This window comes from Echiichthys vipera (assembly GCF_963691815.1).
Source record: "Echiichthys vipera genome assembly, chromosome: 18".
Classification (NCBI taxonomy): Eukaryota; Metazoa; Chordata; class Actinopteri; order Perciformes; family Trachinidae; genus Echiichthys; species Echiichthys vipera.
The window spans coordinates 18,524,988-18,546,185 of NC_139843.1; the positions used below are offsets into that span (position 1 = coordinate 18,524,988).

Consider the following 21,198-nt stretch of genomic DNA (forward strand, 5'->3'; position numbering starts at 1 on the left):
AAGAGTTCGGATGGAATATCAGCTGGTCTGGCCGTAATGTCAGCCAGCATGAGCGCGATCAGCTGTCCTCGGGCGTAACCAAAGGCAGCGTTTCCATGTGGAAGCGGCATTGATAATAGCAAGAAAAAAATATGAAAACCAATGGAAAGAAACTTCATTATAGAGGGCCCAACTTCTCAGAAGTTGGGGTGAAGAAACAGAACAAACAACAAGAGAATAAAAGTTAAGAAAGTTTAAAAAAGCGAACTCAAAGGCTGGAGCAGTAACAGGCTGCATGCAAATTTCCCGAATGTGCAGTAGAAGGCATGTGTCGCTCTTCATCTTTTTATTGCCTCGATTGGTCCAAGGTCTATCTTGTTGTGTCTAGATGCATTGATAACTCCCCTTGGAAATCAAAAATGAACTGAGAGGTTCAAGACAAATATGTAGTTCAACAGCTAACCTGTGAATCTCACTTTGTGGTACAGACTCCAAGTAAAATCTCTGCAAATAACCAACAACCCTATGTGTCATCTTAAAACACTTAAAAAACACAAATGTATATAAAAAGTGATCTATCGTTGATATCCCTATCACAAAATGCATCCTACCTGTGTGTCTATGGCAACATCCCCTCTCTAAAGAGGGGGTGTCGCCATAGACACACTTGTACTCGGGAACTTCCATCTTCTGAGTCAGGCTTGTAGCAAGGGCAGAAGTCTAATAGGAAAGTGTGTGTGTGTGTGTGTGTGTGTGTGTGTGTGTGTGTGTGTGTGTGTGTCTGTATGGATTAACATATAGGGCACAGGCTGGAAGTTAAGAGGTACCCTTACCACTAAACAGGCTGCTAGAAACAAGGTACTTCAAATCTCATGGATTATAACTTAAAGTCCATGATAGAGGACATCTAAGCTGACAGAGCAGTAAATATTTAGAATGCAGCACTTGAAGAAAGGAACAAAAGCATATATAACATTTTATTTTGTATCAAATATATTCAAGATGGTAAAAGTGCACAAACATAATTCAGTCTCCATAGGTTTTACTCTTTAACATACATCCGTACACTATAAGTTCATAATTAATAGCATCATTAGAATCCTGTTTTTTGTAGTTATTAAAACAGGAATCTCCATCTCAGTCTTTAGCGCTTTAGATTGAACCTGTTTAACAAGGTACAAACTGAAAAACAATGAGACAAAGCCTTTAGGGGTAAAGTACAACACCTACTAGCTTTATTGTGTACCGTGTAAAGTGTGAATAAAGTCCATGTTAAGTTCTTCATAATGCCATCATGTTATTTCCTTTCTGTGCCCATTGTACTCTTTCATTGATCCCCCGTCAGTATGGTAATCTCTGAAGAGAGAGAATCAATTAGAGTTGATCAGCAACAGCTGTGCCACCTGCATGATGGGGCTTTTTAAACTGCCATGTGGCACTGCAAACATTTTCTCTTGGTAACTGAAACAATGGGAGCTGTTTGGGTCTTGCTTATTTGTGTGCTGACTGTTTGGCTTGCAAAAGGTATTTGTATTTCCTCTGTGTGAACATACTTTTTAAGGAATTGGTAGTGAGTATAGCACATTTTAAAGAGTGTGGCTAATTATTAAATATGCACTATCCATAGGCTCTTGTTTGCCTGTTGGTTGCACAAATGGACAATGTGATAATGGGCTGCAGAGGAGAATGAGAGGTAAGAACATTAATGACAGGATCTTTTCTGAGCAACTGTTTGACACTAACTTAACCTCTTGTGTACTACAGATGTGTCTCCCAATGATCTCTCCATACAGAAGGCCTTGGCACTTCTCCAGTCACTGGAGTCCATGTTGGAGAAAAATGTTAGAGAAGGTGAGCAAACTCTGTGAAAATTGTTAAAAGGCAAGTTTGTGTAGAACCAAGGTTCTTGTTGTCAAACTGTGGTTAAGTTCGGTTTGACATGTCTGGCTTTTGATACTGGGGTTCCAACAGTGTGTAATTATAGTTACATTGACCATACAATAGTACCATACAGCTACTGTTGTCGTCTTAAAATAAGACTAAATTGTTTAGCTACCTACACACTATTGTACAGATGCAGTAAGGGGTCAATATCTGTCAGTTGTAATGAAACCAACTCCACCTGAACAGATGTATTTAAATACTTTGCTTTCAAATCAGTGACTTCTCACAGCAGTGTCAAAGTCTTGAAGTTGAACGTCACTCAATTTTTCTTTTTGGTTCACAATTACTTCAGCACAACTGGAAACCAATGAAGTGGAAGCCGAGGCATCAGTTGGCCACGTTAAAGTAGTACAGCTGCTGAACGGACCAAAAGAGGGCAAGACTGATGCGGGTTCCAATGATGGCACACACGGCAGCCCCAGCAACATGACGGGCGACCTTGCCAGCAACATGACGGGCGACCTTGCCAGCAACATGACGGGCGACCTTGCCAGCAACATGACGGGCGACCTTGCCAGCAACATGACGGGCGACCTTGCCAGCAACATGACGGGCGACCTTGCCAGCAACATGACGGGCGACCTTGCCAGCAACATGACGGGCGACCTTGCCAGCAACATGACGGGCGACCTTGCCAGCAACATGACGGGCGACCTTGCCAGCAACATGACGGGCGACCTTGCCAGCAACATGACGGGCGACCTTGCCAGCAACATGACGGGCGACCTTGCCAGCAACATGACGGGCGACCTTGCCAGCAACATGACGGGCGACCTTGCCAGCAACATGACGGGCGACCTTGCCAGCAACATGACGGGCGACCTTGCCAGCAACATGACGGGCGACCTTGCCAGCAACATGACGGGCGACCTTGCCAGCAACATGACGGGCGACCTTGCCAGCAACATGACGGGCGACCTTGCCAGCAACATGACGGGCGACCTTGCCAGCAACATGACGGGCGACCTTGCCAGCAACATGACGGGCGACCTTGCCAGCAACATGACGGGCGACCTTGCCAGCAGACTCCGAGTGATAAGGGAGCTGTTCATGGAGCCACACAGAGGAAAGCAGCAGCTGAGGCAAAAGCGGGCAGAGTTGGTGCTTCATTTTGCCCTGGAACCTCAGAACTGATGAGTGACTCAGTCACAGAGTCTATTAGGTGTGGGAACCATGCAAGAGTTGATTTGGCTGTTTCTGTATGTACCTGCTGTATTGCCTCTGTGCTTTAAATAAAACTCTAAACTGATTTTGATGTCTTATTTACCCAGAGGGGTTTTTTTGAAAACAGAAGTGTAGCCTGACATTCTGGGTTTTGGTTGGTAGTTCAATTATTTGACAGAATAGCACTAGTTTTTAAAATACTTCATAGCAATGGGTGTCAGTGCAGCCAGATGCTAGACATTTGTTGTCTCACTACAAAAAAGCACCCCAGAGGGATATTCCAGACTGCAGAAAAGTGGTGTAGCACTCTTTTTCTAATTGAGAAAAACAATAGTTGCAGTTTGAATAATGTACTTTACAGACAGTTTCATTAGCACTTCTGACCAAATGTCATTCGAGAGGGTTTGAAAACATAGTTTTGACAGTGAGCTGCATCTAACCGGGCTGCTGCGGCACTCAAACTTTTGCACATGCATCACACTAAACCCTTGGATAATAGTGTCTACTTTGCTGGCTTTAAAAATGTTGTGTGGTGTTGTGGCTTCAAGTACTACCTACGCTTTACTGATCGTGGCGGTGCCTGCTCACCTGCATAATGCTTCCTGCTTCAAAATAGACCAAGCACTACCCTGACTGTCATTACATCTTTTCATTGCTTCGATTGGTCCTAGGTCTATCTTGTGTCTAGATCAAGCCCAAACCACAGCGGCTGCCTGGTTGATCCAATATGGACGTGCCAAAAACTGCACTTCTGAGTGGTCAGTAGTAGTTTCCGCTTTTTCTCATTGACCCCATGTCAAACTGGTTGATTTCACAGCATAATTAAACCTATTTAGGGCTTTTTTACAAAAAAAAACCCCATTCTAGTCTGTATGTTTAGGTCATATCTCCATGACAACACCTGGGTGGTTGAATTATTTGTAACAGGCTAGTTTTTATTTTTTTTATTGGAGGTTAAAGTTTATGAATAATTAGGGGCGTAGCCTCTGGCCCTCACTTCTCCTCAGAGGCTAGCTGTCAGGATTATTCTGCTAACTCCGTCATCTTGACCTGGACTGCGGTCATTCGTGTGGTGTTTCCATAAGTGACAAGACGGTTTGCTCTTCGATCAACTGTACAAGCAGATGGTTTAGGAACACACCTTGTTAGTGCTGGCTATGTTATGCCAATTAATGCACCACAACTTTCAATACAGTCTGTAGTGATGGCACATACACTAGATGCTAATCTGGAGCACCGGGAGGATTCGGGCCTTGAGGGTCAGTGTTTACAGTCTATGAGAATGGTACCATGTTGAATATCAGTTTAAATCATAGATCATAAATGCTGCCTGCCCTTTACTCCCGGAGCCTGTGAGTTCTCTGCTAGAGACATGGGAGTGCCTGTGTGCCAGTGTTTTTTTTTTTTATTATACAAAACTATGTTTCATATCATAGCCAGTGTAGTCTCCGCTAGAAACACAGGACTCCCACTCCATTTTATCAAGTAACTTGTGCTGTTGGCCCAGCTCCCCGGAGGTAATGCTAATGTGGCTAATTCTGTAACGACACCCAGACAGGGGGATTCAGAGTCTGACAAGATGGCGGCTCCCAGAGGCGAATGTGATGGATCAAGTTGAGAGAACGGTCCCGGCGGAGAGGCTACGTCCATTTTTTATACAGTCTATGGTCTAGATGCATTGATAACGCCCCTTGGAAATCAAAAATGAACTGAGAGGTTCCAGACGAATATGCAGTTTGACAGCTAACCTGTGAATCTCACTTTGTGGTACAGACTCCAAGTAAAATCTCAGCAAATAACCAACAACCCTATGTGTCATCTTAAAACACTTTAACAACACAAATGCATATAAAAAGTGATCTATCTTTAATCATCCCCATTGCAAAAAGTATAATGATTGTGTTCTAGAATAATTTATTTTCTTAAAGTTATAATCCGTAAGATTTTCATTAGTTAATTGTCAAGTTTCCATCCTGTGTGTCTATGGCGACATCCCCTCTCTAAATGCAAATACTCCGCCATGTTAGTGACGCTGCTGACGGCGGTTGGTATGACGGAGGAACTGGTCACTGCTGGTTGTGCTACGTTCACTTGTAATCGGGAACTTCCATCTTCTGAGCCAGGCTTGTAGCAAGGGCAGAAGTCTAATAGGAACGTGTGTGTGTGTGTGTGTATATGGATTAACATATAGGGCACAGGCTGGAAGTTTAGAGGTGAATGTGTTTCAAAGTTTACCACAAAGCAAGAAACAAAGTCAACATGCATAGCAACTGCAAATGTGAATGTGTAGCTGGAGGGCTTTGAAAGAACACCTTACCGCCAAAGAAGCTGCTAGAAACAAGGTACCTCAAATCTCATGGATTATAACTTTAAAGTCCATGATAGAGGACATCTAAGCTGACAGAGCAGTAAATATTTAAAATGCACTTGAAGAAAGGAACAAAAGCATATATAACATTTTATTTTGTATCAAATATATTCAAGATGGTAAAAGTGCACAAACATAATTCAGTCTCCATAGGTTTTACTCTTTAACATACATCCGTACACTATAAGTTCATAATTAATAGCATCATTAGAATCCTGTTTTTTGTAGTTATTAAAACAGGAATCTCCATCTCAGTCCTCAGTGCTTTAGATTGAAACTGTTCAACAAGGTACAAACTGAAAAACAACGAGACAAAGCCTTTAGGGGTAAAGTACAACACCTACTAGCTTTAATGTGTACCGTGAACAGTATGAATAAAGTCCATGTTAAGTTCTTCATAATGCCATCATGTTATTTCCTTTCTGTGCCCATTGTAGTCGTTCATTGATCCCAGTCAGTATTGTAATAACTGCTGTATATTTACACTGCAACAGTTACTCGGTATGCATTGTTCAGTGAACAGTTTCTTGCCTCCAGTTATTTTAGAGCAACCTGCAGCATTTCCTCCACAGTTAGTAGTTTTTCTCTGGGTTTCCCGCTGGATTCCCCTCGTCTCACCTCGAAACTGTCAATCTTCTCCCAGTCTGAGAAAGTCACTGGTTTCACTCCTACAGGAGAAAAAGTTCAAATCACATTTGGCTAAAGGCATTTCTTTTCAAGATTATTTTTGGACCACCAACATGGCCAAATAAGTAACATGTCTTGTCAGCATCTTGATATGCCACACCTGTCAGGTGGATGGATTATCTCAGCAAAGGACAAGTGCTCAGTAACATTTTTGAAGAGAATTTGAGAGAAACAGACCTTTTGTGTACAAAGAAGAAGTCTTAGATCTTTGATTTCAGCTCAAACAAGTGTGTTGTGTTTATGTTTTTGTTCAGTGTAATTTAAAGATTACCCAAAAACTCTAAACATCTTCCATCCCAGACTGGAAACTCATCTGTACATACTGCACCATGGCCTATAATAAATTTAAATGTATATAAATACCAGTGGGGGCCGACCCATAGAGGGCGCTGGGGCTCCGCCTATCCTACTCTACATCATAACTAATTTTTATTTATTCACTTTTTTCATTGTATGATTACAACAGGTAGCTTGATCATTACATTTAAAAAATAACAACACAATTTTTTACAGTTATTAATAGGAACCAAATAGAGCCAATATTAGCTATTTTGTTTGTGTACTTCAAATCGACACACCAATTTCTCAGTGTTTCTTGCTAGAACAGGTTTTATTTTTGTATCAGCAGAAAGTCTACTTCAAATTTGGCATAGACCCCCCCCCTAAAATAAATACCACTGGAAAATATATGAAGTGTAGTGCCAGTTAAAAACACTCAGCACACCATCCATACTTATATATGGTCTATGGTTAAAGTTCCTGTGCTTGCTTTCTAGCTAGTTTTCACACACTTTTACATAACTGTCACTTATCATGTTCAGTTGTTTCAGTTGACATAATGTTATGTGGATATATTATTTTTTTTTTAAACTTTTTATTTATTCCACAGGTATGGATATATTATTTTAATCAAATTATTTTCAAATTACTCAAGCTATGAGCCCCTGGCAACAAATGTCCCGGTTTGAGAAGAATTGCAGTAGCGTACCTCTCTTTTCCAGCAGAGTACTGATGCTTTGTGAACCACTCTTGGTAGCAGAGATGTCCAGTAATCCCGAGTCCATGTCCTCCGCCAAGGACCGCGCGGTATCAAAACTGTTGTTCATAGTGGTGGCTATCACCCCAGTGGGGCCTGTTTTCAGCCAGCCACTACAGTATAGACCTAGACAGAAAGGTTTTTTTCAGTTCTCATTGTTCTTGGAAAGGATTTATCTCTTTATAGTGTTTAGTGAGTACCTGCAGCTGGTTGAATACGGCCCATATTGTTTGGGACGATGGCTTTGCGGGAGTCAAACGGCACTGATGGATCGATGGGGAGGCTCTTGTAGCCGATACTGCTAATAACCAGGCCACAGGTCACATCCTCCACTTCTCCAGTGGGCACTGCCTGGACTCTGTCGCCTGATCCCTGGTCATACAGAGGTCAGGATTAACTAGGCCAATGTGTTCAGCAGCTGCACATGGCTTGGCTACATGAGGGACTTGTTGACTTTTTTTAAATACAAATCCTGTTTACCTGCAGCCTGTTGACCGCTAGTCGGATGCCAGATGTCCTGGTGTGGTCAGAGTCAGCCAGGATTTCAACGGGGCTCCGGAAGAATCTAAGGCCCCAGATGCGGGAAGCTTTTTTCCTTCTCTCCTGCTCCTTCTCTCCTGGGATCTCCAGGGCTGTCTTCAACATCAGCTCCGTCAGACGCTTCCTGGGCCTCGGCAGATCTGACACAGCACAGATTCTTATGCTTGACTAATACTAGACTGAAATGGCTACAAAGATTTTATTGACCAAAGCTGAAATATATGTAGACCACCGAAGGTTGTGGCTTTTTTAAAGTAATATAAGACTAAAATGTTGGGTTTTTGTTGATAAAAATCAGACTAAAATAGACTCCTGATCTTAGGACTAAGACTTACTCTAAACGGTCGTTGGTAAAATGGACACTAGTACATATACAGTGGGTACGGAAAGTATTCAGACCCCCTTAAATTTTTTACTCTTTGTTAAATTGCAGCCATGTGCTAAAATCATTTAAGTTCATTTTTTTCCCTTTTAATGTACACACAGCACCCCATATTGACAGAAAAACACAGAATTGTAGACATTTTTACAGATTTATTAAAAAAGAAAAACTGAAATATCACATGGACATAAGTATTCAGACCCTTTGCTGTGACACTTGTATATTTACCTCAGGTACTGTCCATTTCTTCTGATCATCCATGAGATGGTTCTACACCTTCATTGGAGTCCAGCTGTGTTTAATTCTAATGATTGGACTTGATTAAGGAAGCCACACACCTGTCTATATAAGACCTTACAGCTCACAGTGCATGTCAGAGCAGATGAGAATCATGAGGTCGAAGGAACTGCCTGAAGAGCTCAGAGACAGAATTGTGGCAAGGCACAGATCTGGCCATGGATACAAAAAAATTTCTGCTGCACTTAAAGTTCCCAAGAGCACAGTGGCCTCCATAATCCTTAAATGGAAGACGTATGGGATGACAAGAACCCTTCCAAGAGCTGGCCGTCCAACCAAACTGAGCAATCGGGGGAGAAGAGCCTTGGTGAGAGAGGTAAAGAAGAACCCAAAGATCACAGTGGCTGAACTCCAGAGATGCAGTGAGGAGATGGGAGAAAGTTCAAGAAAGTCAACCATCACTGCAGCCCTCCACCAGTCAGGGCTTTATGGCAGAGTGGCCCGACGGAAGCCTCTCCTCAGAGTAAGACACATGAAAGCCCGCATAGAATTTGCCAAAAAACACATGAAGGACTCCCAGACTATGATAAATAAGATTCTCTGGTCTGATGAGACAAAGATAGAACTTTTTGGCCTTAATTCTAAGCGGTATGTGTGGAGAAAACCAGGCACCGCTCATCACCTGCCCAACACCATCCCTACAGTCAAGTGTGGTGGTGGGAGCATCATGCTGTGGGGGTGTTTTGCAGCTGCAGGGACAGGACGACTGGTTGCAATTGAAGGAAAGATGAATGCGGCCAAGTACAGAGATATCCTGGACGAAAACCTTTTCCAGAGTGCTATGGACCTCAGACTGGGCCGACGGTTCACCTTCCAACAAGACAATGACCCTAAGCACACAGCTAAAATGACGAAGGAGTGGCTTCGGAACAACTCTGTGACTGTTCTTGAATGGCCCAGCCAGAGCCCTGACTTGAACCCAATTGAGCATCTCTGGAGAGACCTCAAAATGGCTGTCCACCAACGTTCACCATCCAACCTGACAGAACTGGAGAGGATCTGCAAGGAGGAATGGCAGAGGATCCCCAAATCCAGGTGTGAAAAACTAGTTGCATCATTCCCAAGAAGACTCACGGCTGTATTAGCTCAAAAGGGTGCTTCCACTCAATACTGAGCAAAGGGTCTGAATACTTATGTCCATGTGATATTTCAGTTTTTCTTTTTTAATAAATCTGTAAAAATGTCTACAATTCTGTGTTTTTCTGTCAATATGGGGTGCTGTGTGTACATTAATGAGGAAAAAAATGAACTTAAATGATTTTAGCACATGGCTGCAATTTAACAAAGAGTAAAAAATTTAAGGGGGTCTGAATACTTTCCGTACCCACTGTATGTATGTGTGTATATGAGTGTATGTGTATGTGTGTGTGTTTCCATCTGGATATGTCTGCATATACTGTAAATGCATGAACAATTATGTTTTAATATATATGGAAAAAGTGTGTGGGTGTATCTGAGAAAATGTGTTGCGTATGTGCAGATATGGGCACATACCAAATACCAGTTATTAAAAACACATAGAAGAACCTACACATCCACACTAAAGACAGCCCTACACTCTGCTGTGAAACCTGCAATGGGCAACTTATTTTCTTTTGATGTTCAAACCCACTGGTCTTCATGAATTTCCTGTAAGTGCAAGCTGTTGCTGCTGTAACCACGAACAAAGTCACAACTGCAATGCTGCTAATATTATCACGGATGGTTTAGAAGCACTGAAACGAGACAGACGCAAACCACCAGTCTCTAAAAGTGTCCTTCACTCACGGCTAATCATCGAGGTTATCACAATAAACCATGAACATGAGTCGAGGAGACTGTTATCACTAGAAGCTCAGTCCATCTATCAGTCCAGTGTCGTTTCTCTACCAAGGACAAAGACGGGTTTGGTGTTGCATAATTCTGCCGTTGTATAGATCAGCAGAAAACCTTAGCAACTACAGAGCATCTACCTCCAGCTGTATTTACTCATTAGCAGTTTCCATTCACTTCACCATATAAGGGCAATAGGTTTCAGGTTTTGGCTGTTAACCACAGCATACATTTCTTCCTTCCTCGTGACATTTTAACAGTCTGCATTAGTCAGTCCTGTTTCTTTTGAACTTAAACTTTCAACACAAATACTTTATTACGTCTTCTTTACTGCTAGTTTGGTAAAAGAAAAAAAGTGAAGCCATTCTGTTGTATTGCATATAATAAATATTTTACTGTACAGTATATAGCCATGTTTTATTGAATTGATGAAAATACACATCTTACACTGATGTGTAAGTGTGAAAAGTAAAAACACATCACTGTAAATTTCACCATAAATAATGATGTGTGTAATTTGTAAAATCTCTTGGACATATATGTTTTGCACTCATTACACAAAAATAAAACAATTTATTCCCCGTAGTACGGTTGAGGGGTTTTGGTACAGAAGGTGATGATTTATATCTTATATTTTGCACATGGTGACACATCAGTTATCATGAAATAACACTCCTTACGTCTTCTTGCCTTTGAAAAGTAAACATTTTGACTTTAAAGTTGCACTCCAAAAGATTTGAGCTACCTTGTTTCTAGCGGCCTCTTTGGCGGTAAGATGTAATGCCTGTTCTTTTAGAGCCCTCCATCTTCAAAATGTCACATTTACGGTCGCTATGTGTGTTGACTTTTTTTATTGCTCTTTTGTAAACTTTATTGAAACACATTCACCCCTGTACTTCCAGTTCATCCCCTATATGTTACCCTCTTAAACACACACACACACACACACACACACACAAACACACACACATACACACATAATACTTCTGCCCTCACGTATATCTTCGTTGCGACATAGTTACTGACCTGGGCTGGCTGACCAACTGTTGTCAGTAGTGTCACTAACATGCCTGTCTATTTACATCTAGAGATTGGAATACTCTGCAAAAAGGCAAACAGGAATGCTTATTAGTGGGTCATGTGATCAATCACCATTGTTTTAAGTCACTCTAAGATAGATAGGAACTTAAAATACAATAAAATGGCTGACAATCTTACAGAGTACAACTTTAAGCCATGTCATTTTTATATTTAGGATGCATATTTATTACTTTTTAGATTTGTTATAGATTATTATTTAAAATATTTTGTTTTGATTTGAGACTGTGTATAAATACAAAATGCATTCATTACAAATAATACAATAACTAATAATTTGATGCTATTATCCAAAAATTGACCGGTGCATTTTAAATTTTCCCGAGTGTACAGTAAAAAGGCACTGGTATTACGGTAACATTTCATTTCTTACCTTTAAGAGCCTCTCTGACACCCTCAAAATCATCCGCCACCATCTCAGGCCTGGTGTCTGGCAGGTTCACCATTTCTCGTAGCTCCTGCAGACAAGGAGAAGATAGCAGGGATGGCTGGGCTGGAATAGAAAATAATTTAAAGCTGGAAGAATGTGTCTATTTTAGTGAACAAGTTTGACAAGTTTAAAGGAGAGTTCTGGTTTACCACAACTTGGATCTATCTATCTATTTACTATGGTAGCACTGTAATCACAAAGGCAGGAATTGCTGAGATATTGGATCACATTGCTACAGATCTACAAAGAAGTCTGACAGGTTAAGACACACGAGCTGTCATCTTGTTATCTAAACAGGTGCTTCCCTTCAACAGGTACTGGTGCTCCATTGGGTGCTTCTGAAGTTACTAGGGGTTAAGTGAAAACACTCAAAAAAGATGTAAATTATAATGTATGCTATGATGCTGATCTTTAGTTAATCTATTGGCACGCCAAACCTCAAACTCCCAGATACAATAGCCCTATAGGCAGCGTGGCATTGAGTGTATGAAAACTAGTAAATTAGACATCAAAATAATCAGTTAGTAATAGTAGTAATGGATACATTCTTTAAAGGTCCCATATTGTAAAAAGTGAGATTTTCATGTCTTTTTTATTATAAAGCAGGTCGAGGTGCTATATAAATCCTGTGAAAGTATCAAAACACTCATTCCATAGAGAAATGCACACAGTTCATATTAAGAAACTATTTTTAAATGAGCCTTCAGGACTTCTGTATGGTTGTGATGTCACAATTATGCTATATATTAGGTAGAAAGTGTCGCTACAGCAGCTACTGAAGCACTGAGTGAGACAGCAACGCCTGTTCCCTTAAGGTGCAGATGTTGATCAATTGGGCTGATCACTTAGGACGCGCCGCAGTGGAGCCCCACAAATGGCTCGGGATCTGGAGCGAACATTTTGCCATCTAGTCTATATTTGGTAAATGGTAAATGGACTTGTACTTATATAGCGCCTTTTTAGTCTTCTGACTACTCAAGGCGCTTTCCCAGTGTTTGTCACATTCACACTGATGGCAGTGGACATCTATATACCATCTAATCTAACCATACACACCACATTTACACACCCATGCACAGCACAAGGAGCAATTCGGGGTTCAGTGTCTTGCCCAAGGACACTTCCACATGTGGAGGGGGAGGTGGGGATCGAACCACCGATCTCTCGAATAGAGGACGACCCACTCTGCACTGAGCCACAGTCAAAGATTTGCTATGAGCTACGACCGAATCTAGCAATAAAACACACAATAAATAATATAAAACACATGTTATATGTGCTATAGACAATGTGATTCTGATAAATTCTAAAATATGCATCCCTGCTTGCCAAGCCTTTTGATTGTCCATCCCCTCTTCCTGATAGAGTTTCAGTTCCCCTGATTCTTACATGAGGAAATAGATCAAAACATGACAAATCACTATATGATCTGTGTGCGGGTGAGCAGTGGCGCAGGGAATGGCTGCTTGCTTGTCTCCGGATATATCGTGGTGCATCGTGGCACTTATAAGCCCAATGAAATTCTGTCGTTACAGTCATTCCCCGGCTGCAATGATGGTGCAGGGATGCTGACAGCGTAGATGGAAACACTGACCAATCAGAGCACAATGGGCTTTTTTAGGAGGGAAGCTTAAAGAGACAGGCGCTAAAGCGGAACATTTCAGATATTTTATTATACTCATTTCATTTCAGTGTTTTTTGAAGATTAAAGCATGTAAACATGTTCTAGTAGAAACACAAAATAAGTATGAACCTGGAAATGAGTGTTATATGGGGTCTTTTCATATATATATATATATATATATATATATATATATATATATACATATATATATATATATATACATATATACATATATATATATATATATACATATATATATATATATATATACATATATATATATATATATATATATATATATATATATATATATATATATATATATATATATATATGTGTGTGTATATATATATATATATATATGTGTGTGTATATATATATATACATATACAGTATATATATATGTATATATATATATATATAAAAAAAGTAATGGAAAAACAGGTGAAATAATAAGCCAGTGGCGGCACTGCACCACTACACAGCACGTGAGGAAGTGTTACAAAGCATTTGGTTAGAGGGGGGTTGTAGTGAAACCCGAAGACGGTTACAGCTGAAAGACTTTTCCATTCGAGAACCCTTTTTATTTGTCCTAACAAACTTTCCCTTGTGACACATACCTTTATTGTGCAAGCGACCTGTATGGGTCCTCTCCTGCCAACAATCAGCACCCTACGGACCTGGCTCTCTGCCAGAGCTTCCAGGGATGGTTGGGTGATGTCAGTCCTCTGCGAGAAAAAAAAAGCAGGAGATATTTTCAATTTCAGTTTCTTTGAAGACAAATTTCCCCCTGGAAACTGGATTTCTGAGGGGTGGTAAAGTTAACATTTATATAAAGGGGTATTCCGAAAAAGAAATTCCTTTGTAGTTGGTGTTATTTCTGATGCTTTATGTCCACTATCATGTATAGTCTTGGTATTTGTCAACAAAAATATGCCGTTGGTTATGTCATATAGTTGTCCCTAATTTTACTGTTGATGAACTTCAGGTTCTGCAGGTGGCACTCCTCTCCTTGTCTGTTAAAACCTGGAGCTTAGCCTCACAAACCAGTTATTTTTATTCCAAACAAAACACTGCACACTGCAATACTGGCATTAACATTGTGTTGATGAAGATGTGTTTATTGGCAGACATGGACACCGGATACCTGATTAGCTCACATCTTCCAATGTTCTTTTTTGTTTCCGGGCCTTCAGACGTGTTTGTATAAAACACTGCAGGTTGTTACTTTAGGGAGACTTTAGGTTTGAGCCACATCATAATCTTTTAACAGAGGAGGGGTTAATATCCCCCTGAGACATATCCATCTGCTGAGCAAGACGTGTGCCAAGTGGCTGCAAGTAGACCTTGAGTGATCTTTATACATTTATTACTACATTGCTATTTTGCGCAGCCAAACCCTTGTGTTTCTCACCTTTAAAATGTCAATGGGGGACAGCAGGACTCTTGCTACATCCAGGGCCACGTTGCCTTGTCCCATAATGACTGCTGTTTCACACGTCAGGTCTGGACTCAGCTGAATGGAGCGGAAAGAAGAGGAAAAATATGACTATGGATGTCATAAGAAGCGATACTCTGGTAACAAGGCAATGCCAAAAGTAACTATTTTTCTACAGTACCACGGGTACCAAAGGCAGCGGGATGCAGTTTTCCCGGACTTGATGGCCGCAGCATATACGCCTTCAAGTGTTATAGTCTGCTGTTAAATGGCGAAGAAGCCATCTTCGTGCACAGTCTGATGACGGCTTGACCGTGAGCTTCTGGCTTTACTGTCAACAATTAGTTGATTTATCAATTAGTTGAGTTGTCAACTTTTAAATTAATAAACTATTTGGTTGTACAATTTATCGTTTTTTAGTTATATTTTTGAAGAAAAATAAAGAAAAGCAAAAGTGATCAATATATTTTGGACAGTTTTCTGACATTTTATGGGCCGAGCATTTGATAATTGATTAACTGAGAAAAATATTCCACAAATTAATCGAACACAAGTTTACCTGAAAGCAAGTGTTTCTCTCTGCTGTTGTTTTTCATATAGAGCCTAATGTTAGCTATAAAAAGCTTTAACCAGTCTGGTTCTCTTGAAGACATACCTCTCGACAGCTAGGCAAACCGTTGTACCAGCCCACAAAGTCTTTGGCGGAGTACACACCAGCCAAGTCTTCTCCAGGTACTCCCATACTCCTGTTTCCGTCTGCCCCGTAACTCTACCATAAAATATACAAAAAAATCACGAGATCTCCTCTTATTTAAAGGTGATTTCACTGGCAGACACGGCAGTGTGCTCACTATGCTCTTACCAGTACGACTGCATGGTAGGCTCGCTGCAGCTCTTCAACGCTCACATCCTTCCCCACATTCACATTACCATAGAAGCTACAGCGTGAATGTTTGGCTGTCTGTGTGAATGTGTTGATGACATTCTGAGGAAAAGAAAAGAAATCTGAATTATTGAAACAAAAACAACTGGTGAAACCGACTCATTTTCCTTTATAGTGGCTACTTTAAACTTTAATGTCATTTTCAGTTTATGTCTGTCTCTGAATTGAATGATGTAAGTCTAATAATTTTTCCTTTGATTTCAAACTTTAAAATATTTTTTAGTTTACATGACGAAACACCCGATTATGTTTTTTAAAAAAAGCCTTTTTCAAAGAGCATATTCAAATTCAAGCAGATTTCTAACCTTGAAAACATAACTGACAGACTCAATAATAGAGATGGCCTACTGTTTGGATGCCATGAGATTGCATGTCTTTAAACTGGACATGACCATATCTGGACAAGAGGGCAACGCAAGGGAGGAACACTAAGCAGCATCAGTCTGTGCTCAATTTCAATGATGCTAAGCGCTAAAGAGGGAACCTGACGGTTTTTAACCCAAAAGGCGAGTTATCGGCAGTGCTGATTAAATATGAATCAAGATTCTGTTACTGTATTGCATATTTATCGCATGCAAGTGTTTCTAAAAGCATGTATTAGTGTACAGAAAGTGTTTCCGGACGGTCTGGGCTTGGTTTTGGCTCATTTTTGTAACAGATTTCGTATTTTACGGCTGAACACCCAAAACAAGTGCAAGGCTATATTTTAATGTACACATTGCTGTGTATATGTATCGTTAAACCTCTACCCTGAAGCCACTGGCCGTCCCTATGTAATGTTCTTTACAGGGTAAGGTGCTTTAATTTCTTGTATAGCAAATGCCAAAATGTTCAACTATTCCTTACAGTTTTGAGACACTTCAGTGCATGCGGGACACTGGAAATGAGGAATTTAATGGGCATTCACATTGTCATTGCATCACACTACATCGCCTCATGTAGGCTGCCGTTTGTTTCACTATGTTGCTTTAACACTTAAACATCTCCTTTGTTTACTTTGTTAAGTGACTGTTTGTAATGTTCCATTATACGTGCCAGGGAGTTTCAAATCTCAACTTGAATTGCCTGTAGAGAAGTCAAAGCAACCAGGCAGACGAGATGATTATCTGGGTTAGATGCCTTAAATGGGGGACGTTAATCTGTCATCACACACTGCTACAGGAACTTCGGTAAACAGGTTTGTCTGCGATATTGACTTTCTTTTCGTTTAAACAAGCCAGTAATTATAATAGACATGCCTGAAACTGAGAGTAGAAATGATCCCAGCTCATGGTCAAAGAGGACAAACTATTCATGTTGGTAGTCTTACTTCCTTCGCAGGTCACCCTGCATTACAGTGCAACACAAACTCTGCAGCCTGCTGGCTATGTGGCTACTTCAAAACCTGCTGAGAGCCATGTTCTTATGCTGTGAATACCCAAATAGTGTCTGTTCTCTAACACGAACGTTACAGGAAATCGTTCCTACCCACAGCAATAAGACTTTTCAATTCATATACCTCTGTGAGAGTCTCAATCACCCACCTGGACTAAAGCAGATCTGTAAATTCTTGCACATTCTCTGTCCACATATTCATAGTATGGTATTTTTGAGTATCAGTATGTATATTATATCCATACTACATAGCCCATACATATCATATACTGTATTATATCGTATATTGCATGTACATACATATATAAGTATTTTATTTTACCATCATCCTGTCACTGTACCTTACTATTAATTCATTCATCTATCTTGCTTTATATTGTTCTTATGTCTTAAATGCCCATGTTCCGTTCTGTGTTTCTACTTAATTGTTATACCCAGATATTTTTATTCTGTTGTATTGTATCATATTCAGTTGTACCAGATTGCTGCAACAAAATACTTTCCCCTCAGGGATGAATAAAGTAATCAATCAATTTATCCATCTATCTTATCTTATTAGGATCAAGGGACCTTGACTTCAGGATGATCAGGTGCCACTCCGAACCTGACCAGCCCAAAGGGGACGGGCAGTCGCTCATAAATGTCCACCTCGACATCTTGATGGGCCTGGAAGGAGAAAAGGAAAGAGACACATGTTAAACAGACTCCTTTTGATTGTGGTTTATGGGAAAATGCAATGATTGGATAGAAGTTTTCTTATTAACCCGTGGCCTTTTAGGCTGAGTTACAGGATTTCACTTACTTTTATTTATATATTTATTTAATATTATGTTCTTTATGCATTGGAAAAAATAATAAAAAGCTGAATTACCGCCAAAATCAACCAATCAAAGATATCTGTAAATATAAAATAACACCAGCTAATAGTTAAAAATAAGATATTTATACAAAACCTGAGGTAATATTAAGGACGACTTATCACAGAAATATATATAAGGAGATCCCTGTTATGTGCACTTGTCTGGTGGTACTCAAAAATACCAGCATGGTCTACACAAAGAACCTTATTACCTGTCCTACTTATGCCAGACACATGAGGATATACACATGCACATATATTTAAAAGGCTAAAATTGAAAGGTGAAGTAAACAAGGTTCAGTCAGTAAGGGTGTGATAGATTTAGGGGTTAGTAGGCACAACTATTTGTCTGTTGGACTTCTGGATGGATGATTTGTTTAAGACTGGCCAGTAGGATAAAATGTTGAAACTACAAGCAGACTTATTTTGGGCCAAAATTGTATACCTTGACAAATGAACACTTTATGTTTGGAATATTAAAACGCCAGAATTTTCTGAAAGGAACTTTTTCCTTCTGGGTGCAGCTGGAAGGTCTCAAACTTAACTGCTTTTAATGTGCACTGTATTGACACTGTTTTACATCTTCATCCATAAACATAATAATGATAATATTAGTGGATAGAACTGCCAAATATTGTCTTTTTGAAAGAAAAACTTAAGGCAAAGATCAAAATTTTGATTTGTATCAAATGGTTACAATAGAGTATTTAAGTAGCTTGATTTTTTAGTCACTTAGTAATTTTCCAGAAACGTTACCATGCTACAGTATAAAATGATACTGTGATAGAAAGCTTCATCCACATAGGTCAATCGTAATGCCTATAATCTTCAACATTACCAGAAACAGGAAATACCTTGATTAAATGTTGTGCCGTGTAGAAACCTGCTGGGCCGCCTCCAACAATGCACACCTTTGGACAGCAAGGGGAAAATGATGCTTTTCCACGTCCATTAACACCTGCAGAATCAGATGAGTGCACCCAGTCCTCTTTAGTATTAAGCAATAAACAGAAAGGACTGAACTTTGGTAAAAACATGTCACTAAGGCAATGTAATATAATTCTCCAGGGAAGTTATGAGAAGTTCACACCAACCAGGGGGAAACGATGCCACGACTCATAATGCTGTCAACAGTAAATCTGCAACTTCTGAAAAAACTCTAGGTGCACCTCAAGGTTCAATCTTGGGATCGCTATTATTCAGTCTGTACACTAATGATCTATCAAGTAACAATGTATGTACTGTACATGCCAAAACAAATATCAAGCTGCACAAACTCTATCAGCTGCATTGATTCATGTGTCAAACTGGTTGCAATGGTCTGTTCTACATATGAGCGTGTCAAAGACTGTCTGCATGTTTTTCACATACAAGCCAGGTGCTGATGTAGATCCTGATGTGTTTGTACATGAAACAAAACTGGAAATTTTATGACTTTAAATATTTGGGAACCATGATCCATTCACAGCTTTGGTTCAAACAAGTAAAAAGAACATCCATCCATCGATCCATCTTCAACCGCTTGTCCCTATCGGGGACGCGGGGGGGGGGGGCTAACATCGGGTGTGAGGCGGGGTACACCCTGGACAGGACGCCAGTCTATCACAGGGCACATAGAGACAAACAGAGACAAACAACCATTCACACTCACACCTACGGGCAATTTAGAGTCATCAATTCACCTAACACCTGCATGTCTTCGGACTGTGGGAGGAAGCCGGAGAAAACCCACACAGACATGAGAACAGTAAATACAGTTTTATTTATTCCAATTTTAGATAAATTAGAAGTAATTTAACCATTGATTCAGCCAAACTATATTTGAATGCAATGATTATGCCTTAACGGGTCTGTCATTAGCAACAATGTTTGTCTGTTTGTTAATTGTTCTATTTTATTGTCACTTTTCTTATTTTATAGTTTGTTTTTTCTTATTGATTGAATGTGCTGTGATTTGTTCATCTTGTTTATTTAACATTAGAAAGTAATTAGATTACTGGCTATAATCGTACATACTTAGACTTGTAAATGTTTATTGATATACACTGTCCCTTTTATACAAACAAATAAATCTGAACTGTCCACTACGGCACTGTTTCAGTAGAAGACAGTCAAGCATGAAGTTGTAGAATAATATATTTGACTCATAGTGTTGCTGGTTAATTGGTATTGAATGCCGAATTGCTGGGTGAAGTCATTTTGTTTAATGTGTTGCATATTTTAAAGCGAGTATGTAACTTTGTCCAAAGACAATAATAATTGACTGATGTCTGTACTGAATTTGGCACTTGCCTACATATAGTAGCATGTAGTATAAACACGTGAAGGTACAAATGCACTGAACATATGAGCAGTAAATAGAGCGGTGTGTGTGTGTGTGTGCGTGTGTGTGTAGTACCTCACCGTCATGAAGTCGACTTATCCAGGTAACTTTACTTCTTCCTGAAGTCCACAGCTTCAACCCGGAAAACAACATTTTATGGCCGCTCATCTCCCTCCCTGGCCGCAGACACGCTCTCCGGCTTCAAACCCAGAGCTACTTAAACCCACTGTGACTGTGTTGTTTCCCTGGGGTTCGGGGACCAGCTCCTCATCGCCGGCTCTGGTTTGAGCTCTGGTCAGTCAGTAGGACTGAGAGTAGGAGCCAAGGTGAACACGTTTCTCTTTCCTCGGCTGCGTATTCTCAACGAGCTAACTGGCAGTTCACTACATTGACGCATTTACAACAGCATTTCTTTATTTAACAAATATGAACTTTAACACAGTTTCAAAGGGCTCTGGCTCCGGTGTTTCCATCAAAACCTTATCAAAACAGACCGCTTTCAAGGCTGCACCTTGTGTTACACCCGCAACGGTCCGTGCGCACCGACAATTCAGTACGTAGGTTCCACAGGAACAATATATCTCTCAAGCATTGACGGTTTTACACTTAATTTTTCTAAAAGGAACTCACTTGTAACTGATGTAGCTTGGGCTGCCCTGTACACATTCATGCGTGCGACATCGTTATGCGCCAGGGGCGGAAATATAGACCATGGATTGAGGTGGGGGGTGGGGGCCGTAGAGAAAGCAGGCCCTTGAAAAACAAAGTGTGGGCAGAGAGCAGCCCTTGAAAGTGATTCAGATTGCCAACTTGGAAATACATCTGTTTTAAAAATAATCATATCAAAATTGGGATGATTTGCTCTTAATGCCCGTGAAAAGGAAACCCATCTCTGTCATG

The 21,198-nt window shown here is 40.2% G+C and overlaps 1 protein-coding gene across 1 annotated transcript; it reads right to left on the reverse strand.

Annotated features, from left to right (window-relative positions):
• Positions 1-5,611: 5,611 nt before the first annotated feature.
• Positions 5,612-20,770, reverse strand: fdxr (ferredoxin reductase). Its single transcript, XM_083933295.1, has 12 exons — positions 20,379-20,770; positions 18,830-18,933; positions 17,687-17,782; positions 15,662-15,784; positions 15,455-15,568; positions 14,776-14,877; positions 13,982-14,089; positions 11,681-11,765; positions 7,659-7,858; positions 7,379-7,550; positions 7,131-7,304; positions 5,612-6,123 (listed from the first exon to the last, which is right to left on the reverse strand). Exons 1-12 carry the CDS (start codon positions 20,464-20,466, stop codon positions 5,993-5,995), a joined length of 1,497 nt encoding a protein of 498 aa, XP_083789421.1. The 5' UTR covers positions 20,467-20,770; the 3' UTR covers positions 5,612-5,992.
• Between the last annotated feature and the right edge of the window lie 428 nt (positions 20,771-21,198).